The 22,525-nt window shown below is 39.3% G+C and overlaps 3 protein-coding genes across 4 annotated transcripts in view; 2 read left to right on the plus strand and 1 right to left on the minus strand.

Annotated features, from left to right (window-relative positions):
* Positions 1-1,751, plus strand: part of LOC135097394 (uncharacterized) — a 3,242-nt gene extending 1,491 nt beyond the window's left edge. The window contains exon 3 of the mRNA XM_063999243.1: positions 536-1,751. Within this exon, the coding sequence (XP_063855313.1) occupies positions 536-1,496 (961 nt within the window). The 3' untranslated portion in view covers positions 1,497-1,751. The remainder of the gene's footprint in view (positions 1-535) is intronic.
* Positions 1-22,525, plus strand: part of LOC135097380 (uncharacterized) — an 80,183-nt gene that overhangs the window by 27,053 nt on the left and 30,605 nt on the right. The window contains exon 3 of one of the 2 annotated variants that reach the window (XR_010265630.1): positions 19,620-19,846. The exons of the other annotated variant lie outside the window; for it this stretch is intronic. The gene's annotated coding sequence lies outside the window, so the exon portion shown is untranslated. The remainder of the gene's footprint in view (positions 1-19,619; positions 19,847-22,525) is intronic. 2 annotated transcript variants of the gene reach the window in all.
* Positions 1,711-4,547, minus strand: LOC135097393 (uncharacterized). Its single transcript, XM_063999242.1, has 3 exons — positions 3,943-4,547; positions 3,344-3,504; positions 1,711-2,914 (listed from the first exon to the last, which is right to left on the minus strand). Exons 1-3 carry the CDS (start codon positions 4,415-4,417, stop codon positions 1,934-1,936), a joined length of 1,617 nt encoding a protein of 538 aa, XP_063855312.1. The 5' UTR covers positions 4,418-4,547; the 3' UTR covers positions 1,711-1,933.

Consider the following 22,525-nt stretch of genomic DNA (forward strand, 5'->3'; position numbering starts at 1 on the left):
ATCCTATGTGCATACCGTTACCACTTCCGAGAAAGAATTATGTAGAAAAGTGTATTCTAGTTCGTATTTGCATCTTAATGTATATAGAATGAGATTCTTGGCAAATTTGTTATTGTTCCCTGTGTGATGAAGAACCTCATGCCTGGTGCTGCCACACAGCGACACCTACTAGTTTACTGAATGCCCTATTCTCATAGCTTGCCCTTGAGTTAATGTTTGTTATTATGCATGTAAGGCACAGAGGTCTGAAAGGAGTTGCTTTACATTTAATGTTTGGAAGCAAGTTTGCTGCATGTCTTCAGTATTTTATTTTCTTCTGTCAATAAGTCTAGTGAATCTTTATGGCATTCAGCACTACTAGCTTATCAGTACATCCACTGTCTTACTTTTTGGTACTCATAGTTCTGAAATTCAACATTGTGAGCTTTCATACATAATATAGTCTATTGTTAGTTAGCAGCATGTTTTTTCTCCGTCCCTGGAGATAACTCACTTGCCTTGGCATAAATGTTTCAATGCATTTCATGATTTGCAGGATGGACACCTCTACAACATGTTCAATAACCCCTCGTTCAGAACATTACAGAGCCTGTAGCTTTGTCCCTAACTTCAACCCAGGGGAAAGTTTTCATGCGTTTATGGCTCAACATGCTTCACGAAAGTGTTATGAACAAGTGCTTTTCCCTGATAGATTGAACAGGCAGCTACCCACAATCACTGAACTTGCAGGGGAATTTAGTAAATCAAGGTCTGCATTGCCATTTGTTGATTTTGTTAAGCAACATTTAGGTAATGCAGATATGGATTTCATACAATCAAAAACACATGCCCAGTACAAATCACGTATGTGGAAAGATCAGAGAGTTGGTGCCTTGACATCAACAACTTTTCATAAGGCAGTACACTACAGGGACAGTGAAAGTAACAATTACATAGTAAATGAAATAATGGGACTCTCAGGCTTTCAAGGTAATTTGAGTACCAAATATGGTAAGGAAACAGAGCCCATAGCAAAGAAGCTTTACATAAAAGAAATGAGAAAGAAACACAAACAATTTAAATTTGTAGGGTGTGGACTTTTTATAAATAAAGACAATCCACTATTCCGAGCAACTCCTGATGGCATTGTCAGTTGTAAATGTTGTGGCAAGGGGTTATTAGAAATAAAGTGCTCCCATAAATACAGATTGCATACTGGGAGGGAAATAGCTATATCTAATACCTACCATGTAACCCTTGGAGAAAAGAACAGCATTGTACTAAAAAATTCCTCTCCTTGGTACACACAAATCCAAGCCCATTTAGGTGTTGCTGAGATGGAGTGGTGTGATTTTGTAATGTTCATACAAAAAAGTCCGCATTTAACAGTGCAGAGGATTTATCTTGATAAAAGTCTCTTTGATAGCAGTGCAGAAATTGCCATGGATTTTTATTATAAATATGTCTTGCCAAATCTCCTGAACTCAAAAGAAACTCCAGAGGCAAGTAATATTTAAGAGGTCTTCATAATGACTGCATATTTGTTTCTGCCTGGTGTGGTTGTTTTGTATATAGTTATTTGTACAGTTTGTTATTTGCTTATAATGTGTAAGTTTTTTTTTTTCTTAATGCTACTTTCATTTGTATTGTTTGTATATAATATATTGTAAATTTCTTTTCAGGAATAAAGTCTGTGTTCTTGATTTTCAGAAATTATTTACCATACCACAATGATTCAGACACGTTTATTAATAAATAATTATAAGAAAGAACTATCTTTACATATCCTTTAATATTACAAAGGTGATAATACATGGTTGAAAGTGTTGGAGTAGAGATGTTCTTACAGAGATCCCTAACACCCAAATTTTATTTACATAACTACCCATAAAAATAAGCTTTAGATTATAATAAGCTTTACATAAGTTGCTTTAGATTGTGTGCTCTGTCAAATCTACACTAGTGGTGGCATCATATTGCATAATACTGCAACTATTACTACAATGTGATCCATGAGGGGCCACATCCTTTGGTGAAGTGTCTGTCCTAATAGTTTAAATGTCTTCATTCTTCCGATGGCTCGCTCAACATGTATGCGCAATGTTGCTATACTTCGTGTTTTTGCAATTTCACTTTGTGTGAGCATCCTGCCTTTACTGGCTTCCTTCCTCGTAAATGGTGGGATGTGTAGTTTTGCACCATGCTGGAGTATGAGATCACCAATATTGAAGCCCCTATCCACCATTATGGCATCACCTGGCTCAACTTTATCAATGAACTCTGCTTCTGCAGTATAACGGTCTGATGTATTACCTCCATACACACTTGATACAAATGTTATTAGCCCTGTGGGAGTAATTCCAATGAGTACTTTTAGTGTACTGTGATGCTTATATTGGGAATATGTGGCAGCCTGAGCTGAAGGATTTGCTGGCTTGACCGTGAATATCTCAGTGCAATCTAGGATGGTTCGTGTGTCAGAATATTCTTCTGAAAAATCTTTTGGCAAACTTGCACGCACCTGTGCTGCAGTTGGCCATATAAGCCAGTCCTTGAGGACTAAATAAAGTATGTTAATCCAAGTTATAATGATACTACTTGCAACACTTCGTGCTACTTCCCAAAGATCTGCTAAAGTACTGAGATCAAATCCTGTTCTAATATGTACTAGGGTCATTAAATATTCATGTAACCGTGACAACTTCCTTTTTGTATGTCCTTTAGTAATGCCTGGTGGTGTATTCTCATTCTTGACAATATTTGGCCCTCTCCAATAATGTATGTCAGTCACATTATCTTTTATCAAATTAAACAAATAAAAGAAATCCTTTTCTTCCATGCCTGTATATCTTTTAATACTCTCACTACTCCTCAGAATTTTCTGAATAAAGGCGTTACGTAATGCTCCGTCTTCTACAACATTGTTACGTTCCCACTGAAATAAGAAATAAGAAATATATTAGCGTGGAGGGCATATTATTGCATGTAAAACTTTTAAAAAATGTAGTTCCTGCCATATTTGTAGTAGGGTATGGGAAAACTATGCACACATGTACTTGGTACATCGTTACCTACTATTCCTTTAGGAACCAGTCACTCCGGCCCCTCGTCATTCCGGCCACAGTCACTCCGGCCTTTCCTTCGTTCAACCCAAGTCACTCCGGCCTCACACACTCTCTCTCTCTCTCTCTCTCTCTCTCTCTCTCTCTCTCTCTCTCTCTCTCTCTCTCTCTCTCTCTCTCTCTCTCTTAATAACACATGATTATGATGGGTAGGGAAATCATGCTAATAATATGACGATAATATGATGGAAAAAAAGATAAAAGAATAATAAGAATATGTAGCATAAGTATAGTTTGCTCACCTCATGTACTTCCTCATAAGTTTGTGAAGCTTTCTCAAGTGTTGTAAACTGGTCAGTCTGCACCTCTACATCTACTGGCTCTGCAACAGTTTCATTATGGGTATAAGCTCCATATGTGTGGTCACCCAAAACATTGCAGCTCTCATCAGGAAGTGTAGTATCTGTAGAAGATATGAATATAAGTATTAATCACATGTGTGATCAAGCATGAAGTAAAAAAAACAAAAAATACATAAATAAATAATCAAATAATAAAAAAAACTACCATATTTAGTTTTACTTGATCATATAGTTAGCTGTTGCAAAGTACAGGCATAGCCTAATAAATAATAGATATCTTTTAGTGCTGACACAGTCATGGATCAGGTGTCATGTGAATATTTGTGATTACCTAAGCATTTGGGTAATATGTAGATAACACTAGCCACTGTTCTAAGTTTAGGATCACACATCTCAAGTAGTGAAATTTCATTTAGGAGACAATGTTAAAGAATTGTTTTCTCTCTGAAACTTTTTTCTTTTTTAACTAAAAGAAAAAAACCAACAACCTAACCTTAACTTGACAATCTTAAAAATAAAATAACTCAAATGTAACCCACCTGAATCTTCTGTGGCAGTGCATACTTCTACCTCCCCCCAGTCTTGGACATTCAGGGGTAGCACCTCTTCTTGAGGAAACTGTGTTTCAGTGTTGCACTGTGTGGATGTTGAGGCGTTAGGTGCTGCAATGACATCTTGCCCTTGGCACTGGAGACTGTTTGCCTTCCTATTAATAACTGCATGATGGTTTCTTCCCCACCCATTATAAGCGAATAAAATTGGATCTGAATGTTCAGGTGATGGTCCATTGTTCCAGTCCAAAAAGTGTAAGGAGCATACAGCGTGATTCTGTGTTGCTTTCCATCCACCTGCACGCCTGCACCTCTCCTCCCACATCTTCCTCCTTTTAGGTTCCTTTTTTCCACTTGGAAATCTCACAAATCGTTTGACATCTTCAGTTACTTGGTTTGTCTTTCTCTTCCCTTTTCTTGAGTCTGATGTGCAGTCTGCTACGGCACACGTAAAATTCGGCATACTTGTAGCTTCCAGGCTCAAGCTTGATCTTGATGGTACAGGTTGACCCAGTATTTCTTCTGAGTCAGGCCTCTGTATCGGCAGAACTGAGAGGCTACTGTTTACACTTTACACTCCTTTCTATTAACGGCGCGCGGCGCTTTCTTTAACTGAAGAATCATGATCAAGATGAGTTCTATTAACGGCGCGCGGCGCTTTCTTTAACTGAAGAATCATGATCAAGATGAGTTCTATTAACGGCGCGCGGCGCTTTCTTTAACTGAAGAATCATGATAAAGATAAGTACGTCGTACGTCCGCCAGTGGTGCTGTTCTTTTTTTTTTTATTTCACTGATTACTTTCATATACAGGACGTGTCAGTGATACCTGATATTTTTCAACATTCCCAGATAAAATGCACAAGCCGAAAACAACATTTTTTTTTATTTTTACTGTTCATACGTACTTAAAAAAAAATCATTAACTATTTCTAGTTTTAACTTATAATTCAATTAACAAAGCCTTATCATACACCAGTAAGTATGAATATTAATATTAAGGGTTATGTTTTTAATTTTAGATACACTTGTGCAGCAATTACCTGCACATCGATTTCAAATTTAGCTAAGACACCCCTTTGCCCCAGGAAATCGGAGACAATTAAAAATGCTGGCGCTGATAGGTATCTACCAGCCTCACTGCCACGTCTCTAATTTCCACCACCACCATCAACACCACAGCCCCGCTACGCACATAGGTGATAGTAAATCTTCCTTTAAGTGAATTCTAATGCCGAGAACGCAGTTAAATGGCGAGATATAAGTGTAATGTGCAGTTAAGTATGGAATCTCTATATTTGGTAAAGTTTTAGTTGGCATCTGTTAACTAAGAATAGCTTTACTTTACAAATGTAAATGTTAATGTAAAAGTAATTCCTGGTGTTAAAAAGTGTCTATTTCCTATGTTTGGCGGCACTTCATTATGTGTGTGTGTGTGTGTGTGTGTGTGTGTGTTAATAATAGTACTACTACTACAACTAATAATAATGATAATAATAATAATGATAATAATTTTTCCACCATTCACAATCACAGCCACCACCACCACTTCCTCTACCACAATCACCACCACAACCACTGACACAATCGATAAATTATATAGTAGTAGTAGTAGTAGTAGTAGTAGTAGTAGTAGTAGTAGTAGTAGTAATAGTAGTAGTAGTGATAATAGTAGTGATCTTAAAGGTGACAGATAAAACACTGAAAGTAGTAATAATAGTAGTGGTGGTGGTGGTGGTGGTGATGGTAATAGTACTAGTTGCCAAATAGTCTTTTTATACAGCAGCAGCAACAACAACAACAACAACAAAAACGACTTCTAGTACTGCTGCTGCTGCTGCTGTGTAAGATAGTTATATGTAATAATAATAGCAATTAATAGTAGAAGTTGTAGTTGTAATAGTAATTCTCTCTCTCTCTCTCTCTCTCTCTCTCTCTCTCTCTCTCTCTCTCTCTCTCTCTCTCTCTCTCTCTCTCTCGTACATGTTTTTTTTTTTCTCTCCGCCTCCTCCTCCTCCTCCGGTTTTTTTTTTTTCATGATGAATCTCTCTCTTTCTCTCTCTCTCTCTCTCTCTCTCTCTCTCTCTCTCTCTCTCTCTCTCTCTCTCTCTCTCTCTCTCTCTCTCTCTCTCTCTCTACTAATACAAAAACAACAACAACAACAACAACAACAACAACAACAACAACAACAACAACCAAACCAACAACAATTACTACTACTACTACTGCTACTACTACTATTTCTTCTTCACTTTCTCCTCTTCGTCTAATACCCCTACTCTTCTATTCTCTTCTCTTCTCTTCTCTTCTCTTCTCTTCTCTTCTCTTCTTCTTCTTCGTATTATTATTATTATTATTATTATTATTATTATTATTATTATTATTATTATTATTATTATTATTATTACAAGTGGTGCATGTTATTAATGTGATTAAAATTATAAGTAAAACAATAGATAAAAGAGTGCAAAATTATAAATGACACAACAGTTAAACGAACAAAATGAAAGTAAAACGATAGATAAAAGAGTGTAAAATTACAAATGAGACAGTAGTTAAATGAATAAAATGAAAGTAAAACGATAGATAAAAAGTGTGAAACTATAAATGAGACAGTATAGAATAGAGAATTACCTGTAAGAAAGGCGTGCTGGTGATTTGTACAGTGAATTGTTTGTTGAAAAGATAAGTGAACAGTATTTTTTTTTTTTTTTATACGTTCGTATGGACGGTGCATTCCTTATAGAAGGAGGAAGGCAGCTCCAGAATTTTGGTCCATCAACCAGTAGAGACCTCGCTCCAGTACAGGTGTTGGTGTTAGGCTCATACACATTATGTTGTTGTCTAGTGGGGGCAGTACAGACATCACTCACTCTCGGCAGGCAGAATAAGTGGTTAGGGATATTGCCATGGATAATATTGTAGGTAACAATGCCTTTCAACCAGCCAAGTTCTCTCAGAAAAGGTGTGGTGTGGTCAAATTTGGCACCGCTGCTTAATGTAACTTTTGCAGCAAAGTTTTGAAGCTTTTGAGTTTGTTGTGTAAGAGTGATATTTGTTGTTCCCCATATCCTTATTCCATAGTTGATGATGCTTAGTACTAGTGTTTGCACGAGAGTAATTATTGCTCTCCTGTTAAAACAATCCTTGCTTCTATTTATATGTAATATGGTGCTAAAAATTTTCTTACTCGTCTTATTTACATGAGTATTAAAAGTTATGTGAGAGTCAAAGTAAACACCTAAGTTTTTCAAGCATCTTAGTGTCAGCAACTTGTAAGCAAGTGTTGGGTGGAATCTGAGATACGAGACCTTTGCTGTCGACAAACACACATTGTGTCTTTGTAGTGTTTAGCATTAATCCATTTCAATGAAAATATCCCTTAGCTTGAGATAGAGCCACCTCTCCCCTGTGAACGAGTTCGTAAATGCCGGTAATTTCTCCTTTGTGAATGAGCTGCGTGTCATCAGCGTACTGTATGACCAGACAGTCGGGGATGTGCTGCGAGAGGTCATTCACGAATACTGAAAACAGTAGTGGACCCAGGACTGACCCTTACGGAACGCCGTAAGTAACGTCAAGTTTCTTAGAGACATGTTTGCATATTCTGACTGATTGTGTTCTATTGAGAAGGTAGCTGTGGAACCAAAAGGAATCGATTCGCAACATTCTGAATTTCTTTAACATTTTATGATTTACGCTGTCAAATGCTTTAGACAAGTCACACAGCGTTACTAATGAGATATTTTTCCTGTCAATAGTTTCAAACAGTGAATTACACAAAGTAAGAAGAGCGATTTCTGTAGAGAGCTTAGGTCTGAACCCGTGTTGTGTCTTACTAAGCAGATCATTGTGCTCGAGGTATGAGATGAGCTGACCACCAATAACTTTCTCAAGAACCTGAGAGATAATTGGTAGAGGAGATATTGGATGATAATTTTTTGGTTCCATAACATTTCATGTCTTGAAAATAGGAACTACAATGGCGTGTTTCCAGGATTCAGGGAACATTCCTGTTACAATTGACGAGTTGACTACACACGTAAGGTACGGGATTATGACTGGCAAGGAAGCAGTGAAGCTGTAGAAAGGGAAGAGGATGTGTAGATCAGGTTTTTGCAGTTAGGCAGCAGTGTGGAATGTCTTTTGGAAAGGGAAGGAAGTGCAGCTTTTTGGCGGTGAAGGACCTGGGGAAAGTGTGTGATAGGACTGGTAAGAAAAGTATGGGACGTTTTCAAAGTTTGTAGAGTTGGAGGCAGCTTGTTGGAAGGAGGGAAGCGTTTCTGTGTATATGGCAGGGCATGTGTGAGAGTGGGTGGTGGAGTGAGTGGAGGGAGGCATGCAAGAGTAAATGGAGAGGAGGTGGAAGAGGTGGATTGTTTCAAGTACTTGGGATCAGGTCACAGTGGACACAAGAGTTGAGACAGAGGTGAAGTGCGGAGTGAAAGAAGCAGGAAAAGTTCTTGATGGACTAAGAAAGATCCTCAAGCAAAGGACACTGGGTGTGGGTGTACAGAGAGAGAGAGAGAGAGAGAGAGAGAGTTATATGTGGGAATAGTGGTATCCGCTGTGCTGTGTGGTGCTGAAACATGGAACACGGGAGTAGCGGAGAAGAAACTGTTAAGTGTGCTGGAAACCAAGTGTTGGAGGAGTGTGTGTGTGTGTGTGTGTGTGTGTGTGTGTGTGTGTGTGTGTGTGTGTGTGTGTGTGTGTGTGTGTGTGTGTGTGTGTGGAGTAACGTGGTGGGATCGATAGAATAAGAAATGACGAGGTGAAAAGAACTGCTGTTTTGAGAGAGTTGCCTGGATAGTACATGTTTGTGTTGTGATGCTTTAATTGGCCTGTGGAGAGAATGCAAGGGAGAATGGTAGGCCTATATAAATACCAGGGAATACATTATTATTATTATTATTATTATTATTATTATTATTATTATTATTATTATTATTATTATTATTATTATTATTATTATTATTATTATTATTATTATTTGTTGTTGTTGTTGTTGTTGTTGTTGTTGTTGTTGGTGTTGTTGTTAGTAGTTTCTTCAGTTTTATTAATTTTAATTAATTAGTTAATCAATTAGAAGAGGGGGACAGCTGAATGTCACTGAAGAAGAGTGGATAGTTGTCTGGAAGTTTCATTTACCAGAAAGAAACGGACGTGATTCTGTATTTACCCTGCTGTGCAACTGTGGACACAGGTACGAGACGTGACGGTGACGGCAATTGTGGCAGCCTGATGGCGCTGCTCGGTGTGACAGGTGTAATGAACCCTCAGTGCTGCACACGGTACAGTTTATTCTGAGTCCGGTCACGTCTATAATTATATAAAACACTCAACACCATAAGTATGTTGTTTTGTTGTAGCGTCACTTTTGTAGCATCAGTTTGAGGTGCTCATTACAAATGTCATCACGCTCTGTCTGCTGCACACTTAATGTATTGTACACTTACGTATATTAGTGATGTGGCGGTATAACCTCGATATCCAGGATCAGGCTGGTGAGTCTGTTGTGGTACCAAGAGCTCTTGTCCGCTGCAGTGTGGCTGGCGAGTTGTGTTGGTTATGTAACGCTGAGGTGATGGTGTCCTGAGGGGACAGTGTCGGGGTGAGAGGCAGCCATTTTGTGGTTGGGACCGCGGTGGTGTTGTGGTGTTATTGGTGTCCTTGGGGGGGAAGGTGTTGTGGCGTTACAGGTGATCTATGGTGATGTTGGTGATGTCTTGTGAGGTTTGAGGAGGTAAAATACGGGAATTGTTATTTGGGGACGCGGTGTCAGCGTCTGGGGAAATTCCCGCAGCTGGGGAAAATATTTCAGCGGTCTTTGAAGGAGTAAAAGGGTTTTAGTGGTTTGTGAAGTGACGGGAATGTCAGGTATTGATGTGCATAGCCTCTGAGCAATAAGGGAGGCGATATAAGAGCCTCAGTAAAAGGGGGAATCTATGGTGAGTGAGTGAGTGGGATTTATCCTGTGTTGGTCTAGGCTAGAAATTTGTTCCCTAATATCCTTTAATGTGTACTACCTCAATTTGTTTGTGAGTTAACATTATTATTAGTATATCCTGTTATTATACAGAATAGCTGTGTTTTCCTCCCCAACATTGATGAGGCAGTGAGGTGATTTCTGGCGTGCTGTGCCGAGGTGAGGGTTTGTGAGAGGGTTTGATAGCTGCCGATTTCTGATAGGTCGGCTAGGTACTCGAGGCCTTTAAAAATCCACACCTTTAGAACTTTCTGGGATCAGTGTGCCGTCCACTTTCTTGAAAAGATGACCGGGATCGTGACACGTATTGGGGCTTTGTGAATGAGCGTGGGCGACGGGTGCAGAACACAGGTCTGTGTGTGTTGGTGGCGACCACCCTTCTGCCGTTAGGAGTGTGGCGAGCACCACAACACCTGACCACCACAAGGGTTTCATTATGGCACTAACCATAGGTCACCAGCTTTCAGTGTAAACACCCTCACGACTCACTCTCCCACCTGCTCCTCCTCTTCCCTCTCATCTTCACTCCTTCACTTCTTCCTTCTCATCTTCACTCCTTCACTTCCTCCCCTTCCTTCCCCGCCTCCTCTATCCTCTCATCTTCCCTCCTTCACCTTCTCATCTTCACTCTTTCACTTCCTCCCCCGCAAGCGGTAACAGCAGTGCTACTAAGGGACTACAAGTCAGGAGCCGTGATCATATAGACTGTTGGATGGTCTGAACTCTGCATTTCCTGACAGACGTATGAATTGCTCTTTGTGACTGAAGTGAGAAAGCATCTGCAGGAGGTAACTCAGTCCTTCAAAGGATACTTTCACCATGGAGAGGTTACTGTGGCACTGAAACGAACACGGAATCAGTTTCTCTTCAACAGTGATTCCGCTGATGGCAGTGATGTCTTGAAAGATTATTTTGCTGAGCTGCAGGCGAGTGACACAATGTGAATGGAATTTGAGTCACTGCAGCCAGGAACCCTTTGTAGCATTACATATTGTCATGATCACTCACTATTGTTGCTGTGTTTGTAATTATCATGTTATTTTATTAGATAATATTATATGTGTGTGTGTGTGTGTGTGTGTGTGTGTGTGTGTGTGTGTGTGTGTGTGTGTGTTTGTGTGTTTGTGTTGTGTTGTGTTTGTGTTTGTGTTGTGTTGTGTTGTGTGTGATGAAAGATGATCCTCTCTCCCCAAAGAGGTCCTCTTCCGTGTGTGTGTTGTGTTGTGTTGTGTTGTGTGTTGTGTTGTGTTGTGTGTGATGAAAGAAGTTCCTTTCTCCCCAAAAAGGTTCTCTTCCGTGTGTTGTGTAGTTTTGTGTTGTGTTAGTGTAAGTAAAGCGATGATACAACGATGATTACATGATGCAATGCGTCCCACGATGATAATACACGATGATAATACACGATGATAATACACATTGCGTTCCACGATGATAATACACGATGCGTCCCACGATGATAATACACGATGATAATACACGATGATAATGCACGATGATAATACACGATGCGTTCCACGATGATAATACACGATGATAATACACGATGATAATACACGATGATAATGCACGATGATAATACACGATGATAATACACGATGCGTTCCACGATGATAATACACGATGATAATACACGATGATAATACACGATGATAATACACGATGATAATACACGATGCGTTCCACGATGATAATACACGATGATAATACACGATGATAATACACGATGCGTTCCACGATGATAATACACGATGATAATACACGATGATAATACACGATGCGTTCCACGATGATAATACACGATGATAATACACGATGATAATACACGATGCGTTCCACGATGATAATACACGATGATAATACACGATGATAATACACGATGCGTTCCACGATGATAATACACGATGATAATACACGATGCGTCCCACGATGATAATACACGATGATAATACACGATGCGTTCCACGATGATAATACACGATGATAATACACGATGATAATACACGATGATAATACACGATGCGTCCCACGATGATAATACACGATGATAATACACGATGATAATACACGATGATAATACACGATGCGTCCCACGATGATAATACACGATGATAATACACGATGATAATACACGATGCGTCCCACGATGATAATACACGATGCGTCCCACGATGATAATACACGATGATAATACACGATGCGTTCCACGATGATAATACACGATGATAATACACGATGATAATACACGATGCGTCCCACGATGATAATACACGATGATAATACACGATGATAATACACGATGATAATACACGATACGTTCCACGATGATAATACACGATGATAATACACGATGATAATACACGATGATAATACACGATGATAATACACGATGATAATACACGATACGTTCCACGATGATAATACACGATGATAATACACGATGATAATACACGATGATAATACACGATGATAATACACGATGATAATACACGATACGTTCCACGATGATAATACACGATGATAATACACGATGATAATACACGATACGTTCCACGATGATAATACACGATGATAATACACGATGGGTTCTACGATGATAATACACGATGATAATACACGATGATAATACACGATGCGTTCCACGATGATAATACACGATGATAATACACGATGATAATACACGATGGGTTCCACGATGATAATACACGATGATAATACACGATGCGTTCCACGATGATAATACACGATGCGTTCCACGATGATAATACACGATGATAATACACGATGATGATACACGATGATAATACACAATTATGATACACGATGCGTTCCACGATGATAATACACGATGATAATACACGATGATAATACACAATTATGATACACGATGCGTTCCGCGATGATAATACACGATGATAATACACAATGATGATACACGATGCGTTCCACAATGATGATACACGATGCGTTCCACAATGATGATACACGATACATAGCCTTCTCCCCTTCAGGGTCCATTTAAATCCAATGGGCAATGGCGTGGACGCTTGCAGCCCCTCACAGTGAACGCGAGGTGATGGTGACCAAGAGCCACCCACCATTCGCCGGACACTGCCATGGAGGAAGCACAGTCCTCCTCTAAAGGGCTCCTGGGCTGGCAGTATTTGCCGTAGGGTGTGTGGTGGCGTCTCCTTGGGCTGTCAGGGGCTGCAAGTGACGCTAACAATTTCATAGGTGGAGCAGAAGAGGAGGCTGGCGTGGACCTTGGGCCCAGATCCAGCCAGCTCCAGTCGGCCGCCTGCTCCTCCACCGCGTCCACCAAGTCTTTCTCCGGCCTGAATAAATTTGGTCCCAAGTTTCCAAAAGTGATTTAATTTTGCAGCGAAAAGAAAATTGCCGACTTGCGATGAAAAATGAGTTGGGTTGACTCGAGTCGAGGAATCAGTTTGCCAGCGAGGCGAGGTGGGAACCTTTTGCTGTGAGCGCCTCGGGTGTTGCCTCTGTGTTTGTTGCCCTCAAATGTGCGTGTGTCTGTGAGGCAATCATTCATTAAGGCAGTGAGCTCTGCCTGCCTGTTCTGCCCTCTTCAAGCGAGTTAGCATTAGAGAAAACATGAAGGATGTTGTGTGTGACTGTCAAATGTGATCCAGCAGGTCTCACACTTTGAGATCAATCTCTTGGTCTTCAAAGGAGGAACCGCCTGGAAACACCGCCTGTATCTTTCTCTGCACCAATCTTCCTAGCATTTAACTTTTCATTAGTGTTCATTGTTTTGATGTAGCAATTTGAATTCCTTTTATTTTCAAATTCCACTACGTAACGTGTAGTGCTTCAGCTTAACAAACCCAGGGATAGATATACTATAGTTTATCTTACACAAGGGATCGTTTTCTGTCTCATCACAAAAAACTGAGCAATTTCAGGATATACTGACATATTATGAACTCAGTGTAACAATCATTACGCCAAGTGGCTGATGATAAGTAGTTACTACTACTACTACTACTACTACTACTACTACAAGTAGTGCTAGCAGTGTTATGGACACTGAAGACTTAGACGTATTGTAAACTCTCGAATGCCATTAAATGGCAATAAAAAAGGGAGGTTACATAAATTTGCGACTTGGTACAAGTTCGATAATTACGAGGTATATTGTTGTAAAAAAATAAATAAATAAATAAATATTGTTGTTATTAATATTATTATTAGTAGCAGCAGTATTAACAATCCCTTTGGCTAAAAGCAGTCACAGTGGAATAAAGTAAGTATTTCCCTTTGCTTATACAATCAGCGGTTCACACATCGCCCACATAATATATACGCCTTCCTGCAGCCTCCCTCGTGTTCCCACGTGTCCATGTCTGTCCGTCTCTGTGCTGCTTCACATTCCTTCCTTCACTGTCATCTATGGTGGTCTTATCACTATGCAACTCTTTATAGAGAGGTCAATTATTGATGGAAGGCGACTGACGAGAGAAGGTGTCAGCAATCCAACAATGGAAGCACCACGCACATCGAGAAATTGCTTAACATTCAAATCTCTGAAGCTCAAAACTCTGCGAGAGCCCAATGGTTGTGCTCTACACCGCTGGATGGGAAATTGTATTCATTCTTTTGTGTACATCATTGCCCTAATGACTGATATCACAACATGTAAAAGTCATTGTAAAATGTCATTACTAAACATCGGTAAACATTTAACTGGACAAATAAAAGTTTATAGTAAGAGAGCACAGAGTAACACAAAGGTAAAGCACGAAATAAAAGTGCAAATACAGATAAATAAAATTTTAGTAAAATTTAATAAAACGTTGTCATAAGCCATAGTAAAACTAAGATTATAGTGAAAAATAAATAAATAAATAAATAAATTATATAAAAAATACTATCATATTTAATGACAGTGTCTTGAGGCAGCTATGACAGCAAGTGTCTGCCACCGAGAAATATGCACTGTGTTATATTAGTGTTGGTCATTAATCCATTCTTGAGAAAATATTCTTTTGCCTTAACAAGAATGGTTTGGTCTTCTTTAATGATATTCTCTAGGTGTGCTGTAGCACACCTAGAGAAGAAACTGAGTGTCATTCGCGTACTGAACTAAAATACAGTCACTGGTGCACTTAGCCATGTCATTAACATGTATAGTGGACAGTACTGGTCCAAGAATGGAGCCTTGAGGGACACCGAAATGGACATTTACTTTAGCAGGTGTTGCCCTTTGCAGTTTGACTGACAGAGTCATATTGTATAAATAGTTGTTGAAGGAGTCTATGTTGAGGTGAGAACACTTTGCCAGGAGGTTATCATGGCTGACACTGTCCAATGCCTTAGACAAATCACACAGCGTCAACAATGACACTCTCTTGTGGTCAATATTATTGTAAATATTATCTGTTATAATAGTTAGCGCAGACTCAGTAGAGAGATGAAGTCTAAAGCCATGCTGGCTGTTAGAAATGTATTTGTTATCCTCTAAAAATTCCAAAAGTTGTTGACATACAACTTTTTTTCAAATATTTTGGAGAGCACCGGTAAAAAAAAAAAAAAAAAGAACATAAGAAATAAGGGAAGCTGCAAGAAGCGACCAGGCTTACACGTGGCAGTCCCTGTATGAAATATACCTATCTATTTCCATCTATTATCCCCATCCATAAACTTGTCTAATCTTCTCTTAAAGCTCTCTAATGTCCTAGCACTAACTACATGATTACCGAGTCCGTTCCACTCATCTACCACTCTATTTGAGAACCAATTTCTTCCTATCTTCTTCCTAAACCTAAATTTTTCAAGTTTGAACCCGTTATTTCTTGTTCTGGCCTGGTTGCTGATCCTAATAATTTTGCTTACATCTCCCTTGTTATAACCCTTATACCACTCAAAGACTTCTATCAGGTCCCCTCTTAACCTACGTCTCTCGAAAGAATGTAAATTTAACAACTTCAACCTCGCCTCGTAAGGAATACTCCTCATCCCCTGTATCCTTTTAGTCATTCTCCTTTGTACTGATTCTAATAGACCTATATCTTTCCTGTAATGTGGGGACCAGAACTGCACAGCGTAGTCTAGATGAGGTCTGACCAGCGCCAAGTATAACTTTAATATTACTTCCGGCCTTCTACTTTTAACACTCCTAGAAATGAATCCTAGTACCCTATTTGCCTTGTTTCTGGCCTCTATGCATTGTTTTCTTAGACGGAATTCAGAGCTAACTATAACTCCTAAATCTTTCTCGTACCCTGTACCTACCAGAGTTTGGTTGTTTAATGTGTACCTATTGTGTGGGTTTCCTCTACCTACGCTAAGCACTTTGCATTTATTGATATTAAATTGCATTTGCCATCTATCCGTCCATTCATTCATTCTATCTAAATCTGCCTGCAAGGTGATGGCATCCGATTCTGACCTAATTAATTTACCTACCTTTGTGTCATCCGCAAAAGGAACAGGACGATAATTGTTTGAATCATTAAAATCACCTTTCTTTAGCAGAGGAACGACACATGCGGTTTTCCAAGCCTGAGGAAATACTCCGGTAACATTTGAGCCATTTATGACGCATGGCAGGTAAGATGCAATAGAATATAAGGCATCCTTGATAAATTTGAGCAAAATTCCATCTGAGCCCACAGAACGTGTTTGGTTAAGACTTTTTACTGTTAATATGAGTGTGTTGGTGTCTACTGGCTTGGGTCTGAATTTTTCAGTCACACTACTGCACTTTACAAAGAGAAGGGTCCAGGGGGGATGACTGATTGCTCTGTACTGTCTGCTGCGTTGTCATATGCTGTCTTTCCTACATTGGCAAAGAAATTATTAAATCATTCTGCTTTTTGAAAGTCATTATGAAGTTCATGTTTTTCTCGAGCTGCTTTTCTTGCTGGGAACTAATTATTTTATCACATTCCATATGGACGATGAATTCTGCTTGCTCTTATTAATATGGCCGATGAATTTTGCTTGCTCTTATTAGACTTTTTAAGATAATTGTATTTTAACAGCACCAATAGGAGACTTTATTTCTTTCTTTTCATTCGTGTATTGCTTTTGCAGACAAATATTGTGTCTGTCTCTCCTCGGCTTGGTGCGGGTGTCGTCACGCTGCCTCACTGCTACACGCAAACCCTCAGTGAGCCAAGGCGCTGCAGGTCTGCTTGCTGCCTTAGTTACTAAAGGAGCACACGCATCCAGACAACTCATAAAATTAGTATTAAAATATCAAGTTGTAGATCAGCGTGGCCTGTGGTCAGTATTTGATCAAAATGATGGGGTTCTGGCAGGAGTAGCTCACAAAGCGTCCTTGTTATATTTACCAAGGTGACGAAAAGATTTTAGTTCATGCTCTCTCCGTCTTCTTGATATTTATTGTAATGCCAATTAGGTCATGATCAGGTGCTGGCCCGGGAACAACAGAGGTGGCCAAAACACTTTCTGGTTTATTAGTGATGATCACATCCAGCACTGTGGCTGTGGTTGACGTCATCCTAGTGGGCTCATTTATCATTGGTGTGAGTCTGCTATTTCTGATAATACCATCAATTTTGTTTTTCTTAGAAAATAAACCATCATTAAAATCACATCAACATATAAAGCCATTTCTTACATACAGACATTTGTTTCAACACATCTTGGACATATTCAGAAGAGGAAGGTGTGGCCTTGGGGTGTCTTTAAACACAACCTATAATAAAAGCTGCCAACTTACTGCACTGTTCACTCGTCCATAAGTCCTGGACACGGGGTTGCTTAGGAGTAGGTAGTTTTATCACACTTACCTTCAGTTGCTTGCTTACATATATGCAGACTCCTCCTCCACGTCCACCATCACACCTGTGTGTTGTACAGTTAAATGTTCATCAGGAATTTCATTACGAAGCCACGTCTCGGTAACACACAACAAATCGATATTTCTTTCATTTACAAGATGGTTAATGTCATCGGCAGCATCTTCCCCGCCACATCCCTAGCCGCTGTAGTAACTAGATTGGCGAGATTTGTGTCCAAGTGTATGGCATCCTTCACACCTCAGCCTGTGCTCGTGTCTACACGTCAACTGTTTGTGGTTGAATTCACCGATATTGTGGCATCCTGGTTTCTTCTGATTATGCTGCTGCATATTTGTGGATGTAAAGATTCTTCGGCAGTGTGTGCTGTGCGTATTGTGTAGTGAAAATGTTGCTTCGGAGTGTGTTTCCCTGAGTGTATTTGGTGTGTGTGCTCCTGTCACGAGCCGTGTGCCAGTAAATCTAGAGGATGGCAGGCTCCGACACACAAAATGCTTCAACTTAAAACACTAGGAACTCCAACAACGATATATGATTATATATATATATATATATATATATATATATATATATATATATATATATATATATATATATATATATATATATATATATATATATATATATATATATATATATATATATTGAATAGGAACAATAAAAATTTAAAAAAGAACAAGAATGAAGCAGGACAATAAATTAACAATATATAGTATGAAATACTTGTAGTGATGGCACGGGCTCAGCAGTTGTCTATGCGTGTGTGTGTGTGTGTGTGAGAGTGTGGCGTGAGTGTAGCACTTGTATAACGAGGGTGTGCGCAGGTGTAACGTGTGGCGTGGCGACGTGAGGGTAGCACAGGTGTAATGAGTGGAGACGTGAATGTGTGTGCACGAGTGTTGTGAGTGTTCTGCTATGCTTGTGTGAAAGATGACCCAGAATCCAAGCTCCCGGGAGAGGGAAGTAGATCCTCTGCTGTGTACTAGTAGACTCCTGAGGTGTCGACCATAAGGCAGGAGGTGGCTTGGGTTTGGTGCCCGAGGCTTGAGTCTGAAGCCCCGATGTAAGTGGAGCGGTAGATCGAGATTCCCAACCTGCGGGCGTCTCGAGGAGTGGCGGATGAGGGAGCCAAGTCCCATGAGCTCGAGGGTTGTTATATATATATATATATATATATATATATATATATATATATATATATATATATATATATATATATATATATATATATATATATATATATATATATATATATATATATATATATATATATATACAGTTGTAATTTACGTAAATCCTTATGAACGTGTTGTTTCTCGTTACCCAGAAAATATATATATATATATATATATATATATATATATATATATATATATATATATATATATATATATATATATATATATATATATATATATATATTTTTTTTTTTTTTTTTTTTTATTTATTTATTTATTTATTTTTTATTTTATTTTTTTTTTTTTTTTTATTCAGTATTATAGTGACAAGAAAATATCTTGAAATGAAATGTACAATGTGTTCATTTCGTAACGTAAATATTCAACATGCAGAGAAAAATCTAAAGATGAAATGATTTTGCAATATCTGAGGATTTCATTAATGTTTTGTTGGTAGCCTTGTAGTTGTTCAATGACAGAACAAAGCGAGAAACTCACAAATAAGTTAATCAGTAACTGCCAGGAGGAGAGTGTTGAGTGTTGAGAGTGCATGTCAGGCTGCGATCATTGCTGGCCGTAACAGTCCAGACGTTAGTAATGCCATATTCATTAAGGCGGCAGGTGGGGAGGTGCGGCTATGAATGTGCTTCCCTGCACGGCTGTTGGCTGGAGGCTTACGGTGCAGTGCCGCAAACCTAAGGGGGTTCTCCATTGCAGCATCAACCCGACCTGAGCCGACTGTGGGAGTGACAAATGGTTCCCTGGACGCCGTGTGTCACCGGATTGCAGGCGAGCGTCAGGCGGACCATGAGTCGGGACGCTGGCAAGTCCGTTGACCAGAACCTGACCAGGAAAATTCAAGAAGCGTGGCCTTGACCTTGCTCAGCAGTTGTGCCCTCACCTGACCTACGTTATGTTGCTCTGCGTTCATTGTTTCTGGCAAAGTGAGTTAGTGCAGCCGTGCCTTCAGTGTGTCACCCATACTTTGCAGGCAGTCGATTTCCTGCTCTACTTTACCAGGTGGTATTTGTTTTGAAAGAGAGTTGAGAAGTGGATTATGTCATGCTCTTAACTTAAATTTTATGCTTCTTTATTCATAACTGCATCAACAGACCACCTGGGAAAAGTAATGCTTTGTGCCTCTGTTTGTTTTCATTTCATGACACGGTAGGGAGCGAGAGCACGTCCACAGAGCAAAGAATTCAAGAGATACCTTTTGGAATTCTGGGAAAATAGGATGTGTATTTCTGGTCGTCCTTCAGAGAAGCTAATGTTATACATGCGTATGCCATTTAAACTTAGCGAAGAAATTTGAGAAATACTTCTGGAAAATGTTTTAACGAACTCCTATCGTTAAATCTTCATAAGAAACGTTTGCACCATAAAGTAACGAAATTTTAAGCCTCACATCCAGCATCAGAGACCATAAGAGCCACAGCAAGGTGTATTCGAGGAACAGTGTTAAGATGTGCATAAACAAAGTAAAATATACGTAGTGCTGACAGGCATCACAGAAAAGAAAACTTGTAATAACATTTCAAAGGAAAAACTTTTAACCAGTACAGTGTTGCGCTTTGTCAGAGATAGTGGTCTTGTCAGGCTGCATTTCTTTTTCCTAAGCTTTTTATTTACCCCGTAAAATGACAGAAAAAGGAAAATAACAAGTCGATTCATATATATATATATATATATATATATATATATATATATATATATATATATATATATATATATATATATATATATATATATATATTATTCCCATGGTATGAATGCAAGTGTGGCTACCATGCGATTTTGATTCCAGGATTGTTTCCCTCCTCAGAGCCCACAATATCAGACTTGGGAAGCGGAATTTTACTTTTATATATTTTAAAGCTTTTAATCTCACCTCTACATATACTTTCACAACCTTACAGTATGTGCAATAAATCAGTACGTCTTTACATTAAAAATACCTATAAATAAACGAGAACTGTACGTTCAGGTAAAAGGTTGGATGTACATCTGGCAACACCTTACGTCTCAAGGCCATGGCTGCTGCGTACACCCGCAATTATCAAAGAATATAACATACTATGAATTTTGTGACTTACAGTTTTCCTTTCTGGTTACTCTGAAGTCTCATTTCCTATTTACTATGCCTTACTGATTATAGATTTGAGGAATAATTTCTACTTACAACCTCGCAACATAGGTGGAATACAGAAGCAGGCAGGGAGTTCCAGAGTTTACCAGAGAAAGGGATGAATGATTGAGAATACTGGTTAACTCTTGCATTTGAGAGGTGGACAGAATAGGAGTGAGAGAAAGAAGAAAGTCTTGTGCAGCGAGGCCGAGGGAGGAGGGGAGACATGCAGTTAGCAAGATCAGAAGAGCAGTTGGCATGAAAATAGCAGTAGAAGATAACAAGAGATGCAACATTGCGGCGATGAAAAAGAGGCTGAAGACAGTCAGTTAGAGAAGAGGAGTTGATAAGACGAAAGGCTTTTGATTCCACTCTGTCTAAAAGAGCGGTGTAAGTGGAACCCCCCAATAAATGTGAAGCATAGCCTTTACATGGACGGATAAGGCCCCTGTACACAGCAGCTTGGGGATAGGGGGTGAGAAAAAAAAAAAAAAAACTGGCGGAGAAGACCCTGAACGCCTAATTTCATAGAAGCTGTTTTACCTAGAGATGAGATGTGAAGTTTCAAGTAAAGGACAAACCAAGAATGTTCAGTGTAGAAGAGGGGGACGGTTGAGTGTCGCTGCAGAAGAGGGGATAGTTGTCTGAAAGCTTGTGTCGAGTTGATAGATGGAGGTATTGAGTTTTTGATGCACTGAACAATACTAAGTGTGCTCTGCCCTAATTAGAAATTTTAGAGAGATCAGAAGTCAGGCGTTCTGTGGTTTCGCTTCATGAACTGAAGGGTTGGATGTCTATGAGAAGACGTAGAAAAGTGCAGGGTGGTATCATCAGCGTAGGAGTGGATAGGACAAGAAGTTTGGTTTAGAAGATAATTGATGAATAATAGGAAGAGAGTGGGTGACAGGACAGAACCCTGAGGAGCACCACTGTTAATAGATTTAGGAAAAAAACAGTGACCGTCTACCACAGCAGCAATAGAACGGTCAGAAAGGAAACTTGAGATGAAGTTACAGAGAGAAGGATAGAAGCCGTAGGAGGATAGTTTGGAAATGAAAGCTTTGTGCCATATTCTTTCAAAAGCTTTTGATATGTCTAAGGCAACACCAAACGTTTCACAAAAATCTCTAAACGAGGATGACCAAGACTCAGTAAGGAAAGCCAGAAGATCACCAGTAGAGCGGCCTTGACAGAACCCATACTGACGACCAGACAGAAGGTTGTAAAGTGATAGATGTTTAAGAATCTTCCTGTTGAGGATAAATTAAAAAGTTTAGAAAGGCAGGAAATTAAAGCAACAGGGCGGTAGTTTGAGGGATTAGAACGGTCATCCTTTTTTGGGAACAGGCTGAATGTAGGCAAACTTCCAGCAAGAAGGAAAGGTAGATGTTAACAGACAGAGTTGAAAGAGTTTGACTATTCAAGGTGCAAGCACGGAGACACAGTTTCTGAGAACAATAGGAGGGACCCCATCAGGTCCATAAGCCTTTCGAGG

The sequence above is a fragment of the Scylla paramamosain genome, unplaced genomic scaffold (genome assembly GCF_035594125.1).
Source record: "Scylla paramamosain isolate STU-SP2022 unplaced genomic scaffold, ASM3559412v1 Contig19, whole genome shotgun sequence".
NCBI lineage: Eukaryota > Metazoa > Arthropoda > Malacostraca > Decapoda > Portunidae > Scylla > Scylla paramamosain.